Below are 12,067 nucleotides of genomic sequence, written 5' to 3'. Positions count from 1 at the left end.
GTTTTTGTTGGCTTTTCTTTTTTCTTTTTTTTTTTTTTTTTGTCCTCTGTTTTGGAAACATTCTCCTCCTCCGAACCCCCCCCTAATCCGACCTCCTCCCTATGGGCCGAGGGGGACGGGGCAGCCTGGGGAGGCAGGAGAGAGGAGCGGCAGCCCCCTGCGGGCGTGCCCAGGATGGGTGTGTGCATATTTGCGCAGTAGCAAGTCAGGCAGGAGGAAGTTGCATATGTGAATACAGATCTCCACGGTCCCTCACAAGAAGACAGACCCACGGTCACGCAGACTCTCACAAAATAAGACAGGTAGTAGGGGGCGGGGCTTCCACCCCGTGTAAACGTGCAACACACTCGTGCGAAGGTTGGGTACTGGACCCGGCCCCGCGGGAAGCGGGGGGTGGGGTGGGGGGAGGGCGTGCTGGGCAGGTGGTGGTGTCCCGCTCAGGCCGAGGGCAGAGCCCCGGCCGCGGGGGGCAGCTCGCTGGTCAGGGTGTGCCAGCGTTCCAGGGCTGCGTCCGGCTGCTGCAGACAGTCACTCCAGTGCTTCCGGGCCTCGCCCCGGGCCCCGGGCCCCAGCGACACACCACCTGGGAGGCAGGGAGAGGCGGGCAAAATCAGGGCCCATCTCCCTGCCAGCCTGCCCCCCCGGCCCCATTGGCACCACCCAGCAGGCTCCCCACTCACCGATGAAGTCGTTGGATTTGCCGATGTCATAGTCCCAGACTGTGACTTCCAGCGTCTTGGTGGCCAGAGCGGAGAGCTCCATCTCATAGAAGAAGTCCTGGGGCAGAAGCAGGCCACATCTTCCATGAGGCCCTGCCCCTTTCCCGAGCCCCAGCGCCCCCTGATTTCTCTGAACCCTGCCCCACTTACTTCATTAAATTCCGGATTGAGAGTCTTCTTCTTCACACACGTTTTATGCTTGGATTTTTTATCCACGTCCGGCCTCAGGTACCTGCCAGGGAGGGGGTGGCGGAGGAGTGGGGCTATCAGGGACAGCTCAGACCCCAGAGGAGGCGGGGGCAGAGGTCAGGCTCCCTGGGGAGGGAAGGGTGAGCTCACGTCTTGACGTAGGGGTCGGAGTAGCCGTTGACGTCCATGGCGGCCAAGTGGGCACAGCGCACGATGCCCACCAGAAGCCCCCGGCGCCGCGAGCTGTAGCTGAGACTCAGCAGGATGCGCCCACGCTCCTCCAGCAGCCCAGGGCCCTGCTCTGCCTGCTCCAGCTGTGGGCCGGACGCAGGGGTCAGCCTGCAGCCTCGCCACCTTCCACCCACGCGCCATCCCCGCGAGGTGCCTCACCTCCTTCAGGTAACAGGAGATGCCCCTCAGCGCCGCTGACATGGAGGAGGGTGAAGCCAGCTGAGGGGGCAAACAGAAGGTTCTGGAAACTGGCCTCCCCAGGGCCCGCTCCCCCGCCCCCCCTCCCCCGGCACCCCACACAGCCCCACACAGACCGGGACCTGGCGCTCAAGGCAGATGTTAAAATGTTTCTTCTGTGAAGGCTTGAGGCGGCGGAGGGGTACTCTGATCTCCCCAATGAACTCATTGTGGCTCAGCTTGTCCTCGTCACACACGGAGATCCTGGCGGGGAACTGCAGGGTCAGGGCCCCCTGGCGTACCTGAGGCTGCTCCAGTGTGGGAGAAGGGTGCTCCGACCAAACTCTGAGCACCTGAAGCCAATGCTAGCTGTACCCTAAATACTCTGCACCTCGCCTGTCTCGCGGGCCATGTGGGGAGCACCAAACCCGGAGCTGAGAGGGGTGCTTTGATCTGCCCTGTTCCTCCACCCCTGCTTTCCAGCTGCCGAGGCCATCCCTGGTCCGTCAGGACCTGCGCCGCTACCGTAGGAAGCCCTCACTGCTGTAGGAGACCCACTGCCCTCCACTGCTTCCACTCGGAGCCTGGGGACAGAATCCAACCGGACGTGCCTAGGGCATGCACTGGTGGATGTGGGTCACAGAGTCAGCAGGTGAGGGCTAGAAGGGCCTTGAGCCTTGCGCAGCTGGACAAGGCTCCCGCACCTTCTCTGGCACTCCTGTCCTTTTCTGCATGGCGTAGGGAACCAGCCCGGGAGGGGCACATGAGCCCAGCGATGAAGGAACGATTGCTTTTAGTTCCATGCGTCCCCTTCTGCAGCCCCCTGCGCTTTCTTTTGTCTTGACACTCAAGAAGCTGTGTCATGTACCGATATTTATATCCCAGCTCTGCCACTTAACTAGCCATGTACGTGACCTTGGACAAGTCACTTAACCTCCCTATACCTCAATTCCCACCTATAAATAGAGACAATGAGTACCTACCTCCTACAACTAGTAGGATCAAGGGAAATATATAAAGATGCATAGCCCAGGGCTGGGCACTGGTGAGCACTTGGTTTATTGGGCCTATTTCTCTCCCATCTGCAAGATGGGCCAGTCTTTCCGGACTCGGCCTCTGTCCTCCCCTCCAGTCTGCCTCACAGCCAACATCAGGGTGATCTCCAAACACAACCCTGACCATGCCCCTGTCCGAGTGCAAACCTTCCCCCAGTTTCCCCATTGCCAAGAACACCGATAAAGGTCTCCCAAGCCTGGGTTTTGCTGCCCTTCACGGAGGTCAGGGACGACACTCCCCACAGCTCCACCTCCTAGGATGATGGAGCAAGTTTCCTGTCCTGATGGACGTTAGGGAGACACAGGCAACAGAAAGGCTATTACGTGGGTCTGACTGGTCAGGGGGACTGAGGAAGGGTCTGGGTGACCAGACAAAGCTTCCGGGAAGAGGCACAGCCTCAAATTTTGAGTGGGATTTAGGCTGGCCCACAGAGAGGAAGCAGGGAGCACTTTCCACGGAAGAGACAACAGGCGAAGGTCAGGAGCATAGAACCTGACCACTCCGAAGACGGCAGTCCTCTGTTGGAGTAGCAGTAGGAGACATCTAGGGAACAGGAAGGCCAGGGAACCATTCTGACCTGCTGCCGAAGGGGATGGGGAGCCAGTGATTGTTCTTGAGCATCTGAGAGGAGCTTTAATGGGAGGCAGATCAGCCAAAGAAGGTGCCGATGACAGCTGTCCCAGAGGAGAGCTGAGCCGGAATCCTTAGTAAAGGGAGAACGGAGTGCTCACCTGAGCACCTTGTGGGTGATGTCATCGTCCGTGATCCCACTGTACGTCAGGTCCTCATTCCACACAGGATTCAGCGTGTTCCTCTGAGTCTTAGTTTTTAGCTTGTTGGCCTGAGATGTGGGGACAAATGTTCTCAAGACATGTGCCCCAGACCCATGGAGGCTGAAGGTAGGGGACAGGCCGCGTCAGGCTAGGGGAGGGAGGAGGACATTACCTTGCAGGCTCCAGGCAGCAGGTGCAGCTTGACGTAGGGGTCGGCCAGGCCATTAAAATCCATGGGCTTGAGGCCCTGCAGGGGAGGGGAGGGGAGGGAAGAGGGCTGTAGGCTCCCAGCCCTTCCTCTCTCCCTCCCTCCCTCCCTCTGCAGAGTGGATCCCTGGGTTGTGGAGAGTCAAAAAGAAGGGTGCTGGGGGATAGGGGGAAGGGGAAGGGGTCTAGCCTAGGGAAGGGAGAGTGGAAAGTCCCCCCTCCCGGGGTGGGAGGCAAACAAGGCCAAGGGTTGGGAGGCGGGGAGTACCCACCTTGGCCCTGAGGATACTACAGTGCAGGGTGCAGGAGGCCTGGTCGTAGAGAAGGTCAAACTCCAGCATGCCCAGGGCGGCTGCAGAAGAGGAAAGAGTCGGTGTGTGAAGACAGGTGTGTGAGAGACCGGTGGGCAGACAGGCTGTTGTGCTGGCGGGGAGGGTGTGTGCCCGGCTGTGTCTGTCAGCCTGCAAGTGTGTGTGCGCGCGTCTGGGTCCCTGGCTGGGCCGCTACTGGGGCTGTGTGGGTGGTTGAGTGTCTCAGCAGAAATATTGAATATTGAGCCTTGCCGAAACTGTAGCCTCCACACTGACTGCAGCCGTGGTGGGCTGGCCTCCCCCAACACTCCCAGCAAGGGCCCCAGCCCTTTTCCACAGCCCTGAGGCCCCCCCACTAGCCCTGGGGCCCGTCAAGCCCCCAGACTCACTGGTATCATCCGAATCGTAGCTGTCCACCTCGGCTCCCTCCTCGGGTGTGGTGGCCCCAAGGAGGGCTGCAGGGGGGGCCAGGGCCAGGGGGGCCAGGCGAGCAGGGGCCTCCCTGAAATCCCTGCTCCCGCCTTCAGGTCCTGGTCCCCGGCGGGGGAAGTAGTCAGAGATCTGCCGGATGGGCCGGATGGGCCCGGGGCACACGTTGATGGCCATGTGCTCCTGGATGTTAATGGTCATGCGGTCGCCCCTGCGGCCCCTCATGCAGCACCGTTGGCTGCGGAAGGAGGTCCAGGAGAGCATGAGCCCAAGGCGGACTCCTCATACCTGCTGGCTGCTGGCTGAGGGCCAGGCGGCAACCTCCCCAGTTGGTGGGGCCGTCACCGGCCTCCCTTCCCAGATGTCCAGGGACAGGGCGGCCTGTGCCAGCTGATGGGCAGGCAGGAGGCCTGGGCCCTCTGGACCCCAAGCTTGCTCGACAGGGGCTGGCCTGCCAGCCCAGCCCCTACCCCCACCCCCACCCCCAGATAGGTCCTGGCGCCAACCTCAGCCATGCCCACATGCCTTTGGATTGTCCCTATGTCGTCTGCCCAGCTCCTGACCCTCATCCTGGTCTGCCGTCTGCCCCCACCCCCACCCCGGGACCCTGCCTGTCCCTGAAGCAGCCCCACAGGCCCCCTCCCCTGTCTCTCTTAAGCTCTGTCCAACCCTCTGTACCAGGCGCTTGTCTAGTCCGGGTGTCACCTTCCCCTCTAGGCTTTCATTGCCCACTGCCCCTTCATTCAGCCCCAGGACCTGCCTGCCTGCCTGCTTGGTCCCCCCACCCTGCCGCCCAACCCGGGCACCCCTGCCCCTGATGCATCCTCCTGAGACTGGCTCTCCAAGAACAGCCAGAAATTGCAGCCTCCGGGAAGCTAAACACCCCGTCGGCACACAAGCTAACACACACGTTCGCCGTCACCCTCACGCCCCCCGGCGGCCCAGCCCTCAGCACCTGTGTCTCTGCCTCCAACAGGTGCCCAAGCACTGGGGGGATGGCGGGTACCGGCTGGGCGGTGGCGGCCGGCGATTCCCGGGGCGGCCAGCGAGAAGAGCGCGGAGTCCGGTGGTGAGAGCCGAAAGGGAGGGAGGGAGAGCAGGAGAAAGTGCGAGGAGGAGGGGGTGAGCGAGGTGGAGGCGAGGAAGCAGCCGGCGCAGGCGGCGGGGGGCGGGGAGGGGCGGCCGGAGGCTGGGGAGGGGGCGGGACTCTCCCGCCAGCGTCCGCCGGGCACACTTAAGGGAGCACGCGAGTGCACACACACACACACACACACACACCCACGGGCACTCCCGCGCACACGCCTGCGCCCACGTGCGCACGCTCGCACACATGCACAAGCCCACCCCGGAGAACTTCGCATGCACACGCTCGGAGACACACGGGCTCCCTGCGCCACCGGGAACCGGCAGCGAGAATAGCCCGGTGTTCCCCAACTCCCCGGAGACCCGGGCCTCCGCCCCCGCCCCCGCGCCGAGCCCGCGGCCCTCCCTCCCCTGTGGTCTCCTCCTTTACAGGCCGGGTCTGCGGGGCCCGACCACCCGCCTGGTTGCCATGGCGACCCCGCTCCTCCTCCCCCGCCCCCCGAGCATCTTCACGCCCCTCCCCCTAGGAGAGAGAGCCGGGGAGGGAGTAGGTAATCAGGCCCTCCGCTCCCCAGACCCGTAGGGGCGGGGCTTAGAGTTCCGCAGTGACCCAGGGGTGCAGGGGAACGGAATCTCATCCGCCCGCGGTCGCTGGCCAGGCATCTTGGGGTCCCCCAGCCAGGCTGGTGAGCCTCACTGTCTTAGGATGGAAACAGGTCCGAGGCTGTGGCTTCCCTCACGCCTCTTCTGTGTGGCTGTTCAGGCGTCTCTCCTTTGGACCCAACCCAGGCTCCAAGGGCCCGGGTCCCCTTCTCAGGGATGGCATCTCCCTTGGGAATCCACCCTCCCTCACCCCACCCCCCTGCCGTCTCCCATACTGTCCATCAGGCGGGAAGGGGCGTCGGGCTTCCTTCTGAATTCCCGGAGCCTTGCAATGAATTGCTCCTCACCCTTCTGCCATTTCCCACCTGAACCCTGCCATCCGCCCGGTCAAACTCCAGCCTCGGATCTTTGCTCTTCTTTGCCCCTCCTCCCACCCACTCGCCCCAAGACAGAGTCCTCAGAGTCTTCACAGTGGCCTTCAAGGCCATTCAGCCCAAGACCCTGACTTCTCCCGTCTTGTCACCTCCATGACCTGTGGCTGGCTGGCAGGAATGTTACCTCTGGACCTTTGCTCACAGGACCTCCACTGCCTCGAAGACCTTCCCTTCCTTCGGGCATCATCCTGGGTCACCTCTTCCTAGGAGCCTTCCTGGAGCATCCCCACCGCGCCCCCACCCCCAGCTCCCAATGTGCTATCTTGGATTCAATTCTCATGACACTGGTTTGTCATGCCCGTTTATAGTTCTGTCTCCCCCACCACCAGGGAGTGCCATGGAGGCTGCCCCAAGCAACGCCTGGCACTAAATCGGCCTCTATAAGTATTGTGATTTAGAAGTAAGAGAAACGTGGCTGCACAATCATGTGAATATACTTAACAGTACTGAACTGTATGCTGCAAATGGTTAACACAGAAGTATTGTTGGGGGGCCTGGCTGGCTCAGTGGATAAAGCATCCAACTCTTGATCTCAGGGTCATGAGATTGAGCCCCATGCTGGGTGTAGAGCCTACTTCCAAAAAAAAAAAAAAAAAAGATAGAAATATCGTTATGTAAGGGCACCTGGGTGGCTCAGTTGGTTAAGCATCCGACTTCGGCTCAGGTCATGATCTCATCGTTCATGAGTTCAAGCCCCACATGAGGCTCCGTGCTGACCACTCAGAGCCTGGAGCCTGCTTTGGATTCTGTGTCTCCCTCCCTCTTTGCCCCTCCCCCACTCGCTCATGTGCCCTCTCTCTCTCAAATAAACAGGAAAAAAAAAGAAAAGAAATACTGTACTGTGTATTTTTTTTAATATACGATGGTTTTTTAAATGAAAGGAAAGAGTCTAACCGCGCTGAGAGAGCACTTAGCACCTACCAGATGACAAAACTCAAAGCATCTGTTAACACACAACGTGTGCAACGCTGTGGGTAAATGGGCACCCCCTCTGCGGAGGCCATTCTGACGGTGGATTACCAGGATGACAAATACACAGACGGTTCCACCCAGAAATTCTACTTCTAGAATTTTATCCTATAGATATGCTGGCCCATGAGCAAACTAATTGAAGTTCAAGATTATTAACTGCGGTACATTTACAACAGCAAAAGACTGGAAGCAACCCAAGTGTCCACAAGCAGGGGATTCGCTCTGTCAAGGATGACACCATTTCATATGATGAAATAGTATGCAGCCAGGACAAAGAAAGAAGCCTCTGTACTTGCACTTGTAGAGCCATCTTCCCGATCTCAGGTTAACTTAAGAAAGTAAGGTGCACAGCAGCACGTAGGGGATGGGGGGAAAAGAGTTCATATATGTTTGTTTCTCTGTGCATAACTTATCTCTGGAAGGCTCCCCAAGAAAGGGGTAACTACACCGACCTCTGAGGTTGCTGCAAGGTTGGGTAGGGCAGGTATAGGAAAGACTTACTTTCCATCTTTTTGTACCTGTGTGCATATGTTGACTATTCAAAGGTATACGTTAAAATAATATCTATTTAAAGGCAACCATCCAGGATCAGAGAGGAAGCAGGACTCAGGGAGGCCCTGTCCAGGACTAGAGCTGGTGGGTTTGGCAGGAGGCAGATCTGGGTCTGCGTGAGAGGAGAGCCAAGCTGGACCAGAAGCCAGCTGCCGCCCCCCCACCCCCTCCCCCCCGCCCCTTCTCCCTCCCCCCNCCCCCCCCCCCCCCCCCCCCCGCCACTGCTTTCTCACAGCTTAGCTCAGGCCCAGCAGTGCAGGTACGGAAAGCCTTACTGGAGGGAGATGGAGATGAAGCCGGGCTCAAGCAAACCGCAGGAGAAATGGCAGACAGCACTGAACCCTGGCATTTCACAGGTGGAAAGGTTTTCATCCATCCATGTAGCCAATAGATATTTATTGAACACCAATTGTATACTCTGGTGACAACTGTGACCAAGACCAGTGATCTCTAGCTTCACGGCTTTGTGGGGAAGATGGACAAATAGACAATTCCCGTGCAGTGAGATTGATGCGGTGACCGGAGATGGTCAAAGGCCATGAGAGTTCCCTTCCCGGGGGGAGTGTGGTCTCAGCTGAGACCCGGGAGATAGGAGATGTCAGCCAGTTCAAGTATGAGGGCAAGCGTGTCCTAGGCGTAGGTGTGTGCAAAGGCTGGCATGTGCCGAGGGAGGGAGGGGGGTCCTGGCAAGAGCTGAGGTGGGTAGGTGGACAGGGCTGGGCAACAGTCTTGCAGGTCAGGTTAAGAAGTTCATAATTCACTAGGCACCACGGGAAGCCATTGGAGGGTTTTAAGGAGTCGATCCGAGTATTCTGGTTTGTTCTCCCTGAGGGAAGGGTGAACGGAGAGAAGGCAACCATCTACAGGCTGTTGAACCACCAGAGGAGGCATGGGGTTGACTTGAAAGAGTGGGCAGCAGCGGAGGGGGAGAGAAGTGGGTGGATTTGAGATTTATGGTGGAAAATTGAGCCAACAGGTCCTGATGATGGCTTTGTCAGGAGAGAGCAAGGGAGGGTTTGAGATGACTCCTGGGTGGTTTGTGCGGAGCAGAGCATCTAGAGGAACAGCGACACCATTTGCAGCGATGGAAAGCAGGAGCCACTTTGCGATAGGGGAACCAAGAGCTGCATTTGGGATCTAGTGAGTTTGAGATGGTTTTGGACATACACAGACACGAAGCAGGAAGTTGGATAGAGGAGTCTGGAGCTCAGAGGAGAGGACTAGGCTGGAAATATACATTTGTGAGTCACCAGCATATATAGATGGTATTTAAAGCCATGAGACTGAATGAGATCACCTAGGGAGAGAGAATATAGACAGCAAGGAGAAGGTCCAAGGCTGAGCTGGCGAGAGAAGGAGGAACCCTGAAAATCGGGGAGCGTGGCTCCCCTGCTAGGAGGCAGGCACCGCCACACTCTGCTGAGACAGAATGAACAGAGGACGTAGCCTTTAGATTTGGCAAGTTAAGGGGTCATTGGTAGACTTGGCAAAAGTAGCCTCAGTGGAGTGGTGGGGGCCAAGCCAGGTTAGAAGGGGTTGAAGAACACATTAAAGGTGAAGGAGCAGAGACAGCGAGTGTAGACAGCCTCTAGGGGTTGTCTGTCTATACTCTGATGATGTGCATCCCAAGAGTTCTTGTCCCTGTTATCCCTGAGGGCAGAGACCGTGCCCTGATGATTTCTATCAGAGCCGTAAATGGAGCCCAGCACACAGCAGGAGCTCAATGCATTTACCTAATGATTGGATGAATAAATGAATGGATAATTCAATGCTTGTGTCTAAAGAGCCTTTCCCGGTAGAGGACAGCTGTATTTTTGGGAGGGCAATTGAAAAAACTGTAAGATACACTCCAAAGGCCAAAGGCTCTGGACCCCTTCTCCCAGCTAAACCGGGGTAGGGGACTGGGGAGCAGCTGCACACAGGCCTAGGGTGGGAACCCTGCCCCCTCCCCCAGCCATCCCCCTGCTCTCTGCAGCCCCGGTGACTTTGGGTAAGTCACTCCCTCTTTCTTAGAAGGGAGAAATGTAGGGGAAAGAGTCCACAGGAGGTCCCTTAGGTGGTTAGTCTGCCTCCTTTCCCCCCATTTTCTTCTCTCTGGGCTTTATGGCTTAGGGAATAGAAGCTGAGCAGGGCAAGGACCTCCCAAGGAGACCCGGTGGATAGACCCTGAGGGCAAGAAACATGAGGCATGGGGATCCAGTGGAGGGGGGCGCCTCCATTGTAGGGCGGAGCACCTCCCAACCCGCCACAGACCCATGCCTGGTGTGGGGGGAAGTCACGGAACTGCGACTGGCTGTAGGACAGACAATTGTGTAGTCCAACCGAGGAGACCCTGAAGTGTCCTTGGGCTTGGGTGGGGCGGGACTCATCTGTGACGGACAGGCCCACCTGCCAATCCGATGGAAGCTGACTCTTCGAGGCTGAGAGGGGCCTGCAGGACGGAAAGTGGCTGTTGGGAAGTGACAAATAGAGAAAAGCAGGGACTGGAAATGGGAAATGGGAGGCCCCTTGGGGGAGCCCACCCAGAGAGGAACCTGCGAGGGCTCTGTGGGTGACCAAGAGACCTGCGTCGAATGGGCGGGGGGCTTCCTCTGACAACCCCCCGCGACTGCCATTCCCGCAGCAGTACCTTTTCCTGCAGCACCTGCGGGAAGAGGCGGGAGGAGGGCTTAGAACGGCTGGAGCCGGGCCTTCCCGGGTGGGAGGGAAACAGGCAAGCGTGGACACTGCTGCCACCTAGTGGAACAAGCCTGTTATTTCTCTTGGCTGCCAGCCCCAGGATCTTCACCACTAAGAAACCCCTAGGCCCTTGAATTTGGAGACACAAGGCAAACGGGAGCCTCTGAGAGAAGGATGCACACCCCTGGGAAGTGTGCGTTGCCCACATTACTTTCTTTGCCCCACTTTGCCCCGGTTCCCTTTTCTGTGTAATGCAGGCAGGCTTGCTGCAATGGGCAAATGAGTCGTCTATGTAAAGTAGTGGATCCAGGGGCAACTGGAGATGTTTATCCCTGCCCTCCCTCCAGGAAAAACTGCCTGCTGCAGCTCTCCTTAGTCCCAGCCTCCCGCAAGAGTGCTCCGAGTCCCTCCTATTGCTAAATTCTGGGGCTGCCCCTGTTACTGTTTTATCATCAGCATCACCCCCAAGAATGAAGGCTCTGGGGGAGAAGGGTCTCAAACTGTCCTCTTCTGATTTGGGGGCTTGGAAGGGGAGGGTCCCAGCTCCCAGCACTTTCTCCCCTCAGCCCAGAGTTTGTGATCAGAATGGCTCCAAGCTGTGACATCACAGAGCCCCCACCCCGTCACAGGAGGGGAGGAGTCATGAGGCTGTGGCCGTGGGTGTGGGTGTGGGAATGGCTGCTGGGGCTGGGGGCCATAGAAACAGGTGGGAAGCTGTCCTAGGAGCAGTGGGAAGGAGGAAGTCTTGGGGGTAAAGGGCCACATTTCTCTCTCATCCTCTCCATCCAGCATGGGCCTTCTCATGGAGAGTTCAGTCGATCCTTGAGAAGTTCCTGGAACAAAATCAGCCCCTCTGTAGCCACGCTAAGGCTGTGTGGCCTCACAGGGTCCTGGGTCGGCTTCAGCTTCTTGGGGTGGAGGGCACGGGTCTGCTTGATTCTTGATGTAAGCTTTGCTCCCTAGCACCCAGCCCAGAGAGGGCCAATACCTTGGCCCGGGGAGCAGAGTCTGTGGTCTTCATAGACAGACCTGACTTCTTTGATTACCCAGACTCAGACCAAGCCAGGCTCCTGGCCGTGGCCCAGTTTATTGGAGAGAAACCTGTCCTCTTTGTTAACTCAGGTATGAACCAGCGTGAGAAGGCAGCCTTCCTTGCCAGGGTCTGGAGAAGAGCTGCCCTTGACCCTTCAGCTGGAGAGTCCAGGGTCCCCATCTCCTCCTTCTTGTCTAACAGGATCCAACTCTGACTTCTTCCATCACATCCTGCTGGGTGCTCTGGTAGTGGCCTTCCTCTTCCTGCTTTTCCAGTTCTGCACACACATGTAAGCGCTCCCCCCACAGCCCCCTGGCCCCGCCCCCCTCAGCCTTCCCTGGGAGAGGCTGAAGGACCCCAAAGCCCAGGGAGGCAGGGCGTGGCCTCCCACTTCTGATCTCATATCCCACAGGAGCTTCCAAAAAGGGGCCTAAAGAGCTGGACAAGGACCTTGGACTCGGCCCTGAGTGCCCAAACCTGCCCTCCTTTCCTGCTGATGAATAAAAGTCTGCTTTTTTCTTCCCTGATTGCTCGGTAACCATCCAGGGAGTCCTGCCCCGTCCTGTGGTCATCTGTGCTTTCTGTCCCCAGCCCCCACCCTTCCCAGCACCAAAGAACT

General features: G+C 58.3%; 2 protein-coding genes and 1 long non-coding RNA gene across 6 annotated transcripts; 1 reads left to right on the top strand and 2 right to left on the bottom strand.

Moving 5' to 3' along the window:
• Positions 1-24: 24 nt before the first annotated feature.
• On the bottom strand, positions 25-5,210 carry DOC2A (double C2 domain alpha). The gene is made up of 11 exons (XM_039247719.1): positions 5,048-5,210; positions 4,053-4,330; positions 3,625-3,704; positions 3,318-3,392; positions 3,104-3,213; positions 1,454-1,580; positions 1,299-1,358; positions 1,059-1,222; positions 870-951; positions 681-777; positions 25-583 (listed from the first exon to the last, which is right to left on the bottom strand). The coding sequence occupies exons 2-11, from the start codon at positions 4,315-4,317 to the stop codon at positions 438-440; spliced, it is 1,206 nt and encodes a 401-aa protein (XP_039103650.1). The 5' UTR covers positions 4,318-4,330; positions 5,048-5,210; the 3' UTR covers positions 25-437.
• A 2,929-nt stretch (positions 5,211-8,139) lies between these two features.
• On the bottom strand, positions 8,140-11,001 carry LOC120242192. The gene is made up of 4 exons (XR_005531031.1): positions 10,878-11,001; positions 10,366-10,472; positions 9,990-10,167; positions 8,140-8,562 (listed from the first exon to the last, which is right to left on the bottom strand). It is a non-coding gene; the product is annotated as an uncharacterized LOC120242192 (long non-coding RNA).
• On the top strand, positions 10,178-11,975 carry CUNH16orf92 (chromosome unknown C16orf92 homolog). Of its 4 annotated transcripts, XM_039247737.1 has the most exons (5): positions 10,271-10,283; positions 10,510-10,608; positions 11,379-11,537; positions 11,650-11,737; positions 11,861-11,975. In XM_039247737.1, the coding sequence occupies exons 2-5, from the start codon at positions 10,590-10,592 to the stop codon at positions 11,880-11,882; spliced, it is 288 nt and encodes a 95-aa protein (XP_039103668.1). In that variant the 5' UTR covers positions 10,271-10,283; positions 10,510-10,589; the 3' UTR covers positions 11,883-11,975. The 4 variants fall into 4 exon arrangements, with proteins under 4 accessions (XP_039103666.1, XP_039103668.1, XP_039103667.1 ...); XM_039247735.1 differs by lacking the exon at positions 10,510-10,608 and having other exon boundaries at positions 10,178-10,283; XM_039247736.1 differs by lacking the exon at positions 10,271-10,283 and having other exon boundaries at positions 10,462-10,608.
• Positions 11,976-12,067: the final 92 nt, after the last annotated feature.

Source organism: Hyaena hyaena, unplaced genomic scaffold, assembly GCF_003009895.1.
Source record: "Hyaena hyaena isolate Hyena2069 unplaced genomic scaffold, ASM300989v1 scaffold_306, whole genome shotgun sequence".
Classification (NCBI taxonomy): Eukaryota; Metazoa; Chordata; class Mammalia; order Carnivora; family Hyaenidae; genus Hyaena; species Hyaena hyaena.
This window is presented reverse-complemented; position numbering and strand designations above follow the sequence as displayed.

What these genes read in the sequence shown, in the direction of transcription:
- CUNH16orf92 (XM_039247734.1), top strand. Translation starts at nt 11,058, where the DNA reads ATGAGGCTGTGGCCGTGGGTGTGGGTGTGGGAATGGCTGCTGGGGCTG. An exon ending in GCTGGGGGCCATAGAAACAG is followed by an intron (nt 11,122 to 11,378) that starts GTGGGAAGCTGT and finishes TTTGCTCCCTAG; the next exon opens with CACCCAGCCCAGAGAGGGCC. An exon ending in TGTCCTCTTTGTTAACTCAG is followed by an intron (nt 11,538 to 11,649) that starts GTATGAACCAGC and finishes CTTGTCTAACAG; the next exon opens with GATCCAACTCTGACTTCTTC.
- DOC2A (XM_039247719.1), bottom strand. Translation starts at nt 4,317, where the DNA reads ATGAGGGGCCGCAGGGGCGACCGCATGACCATTAACATCCAGGAGCAC. An exon ending in ATCACCCACAAGGTGCTCAG is followed by an intron (nt 1,581 to 3,103) that starts GTGAGCACTCCG and finishes GTTCCCCGCCAG; the next exon opens with GATCTCCGTGTGTGACGAGG. An exon ending in GCCTTGAGCGCCAGGTCCCG is followed by an intron (nt 1,359 to 1,453) that starts GTCTGTGTGGGG and finishes TTGCCCCCTCAG; the next exon opens with CTGGCTTCACCCTCCTCCAT.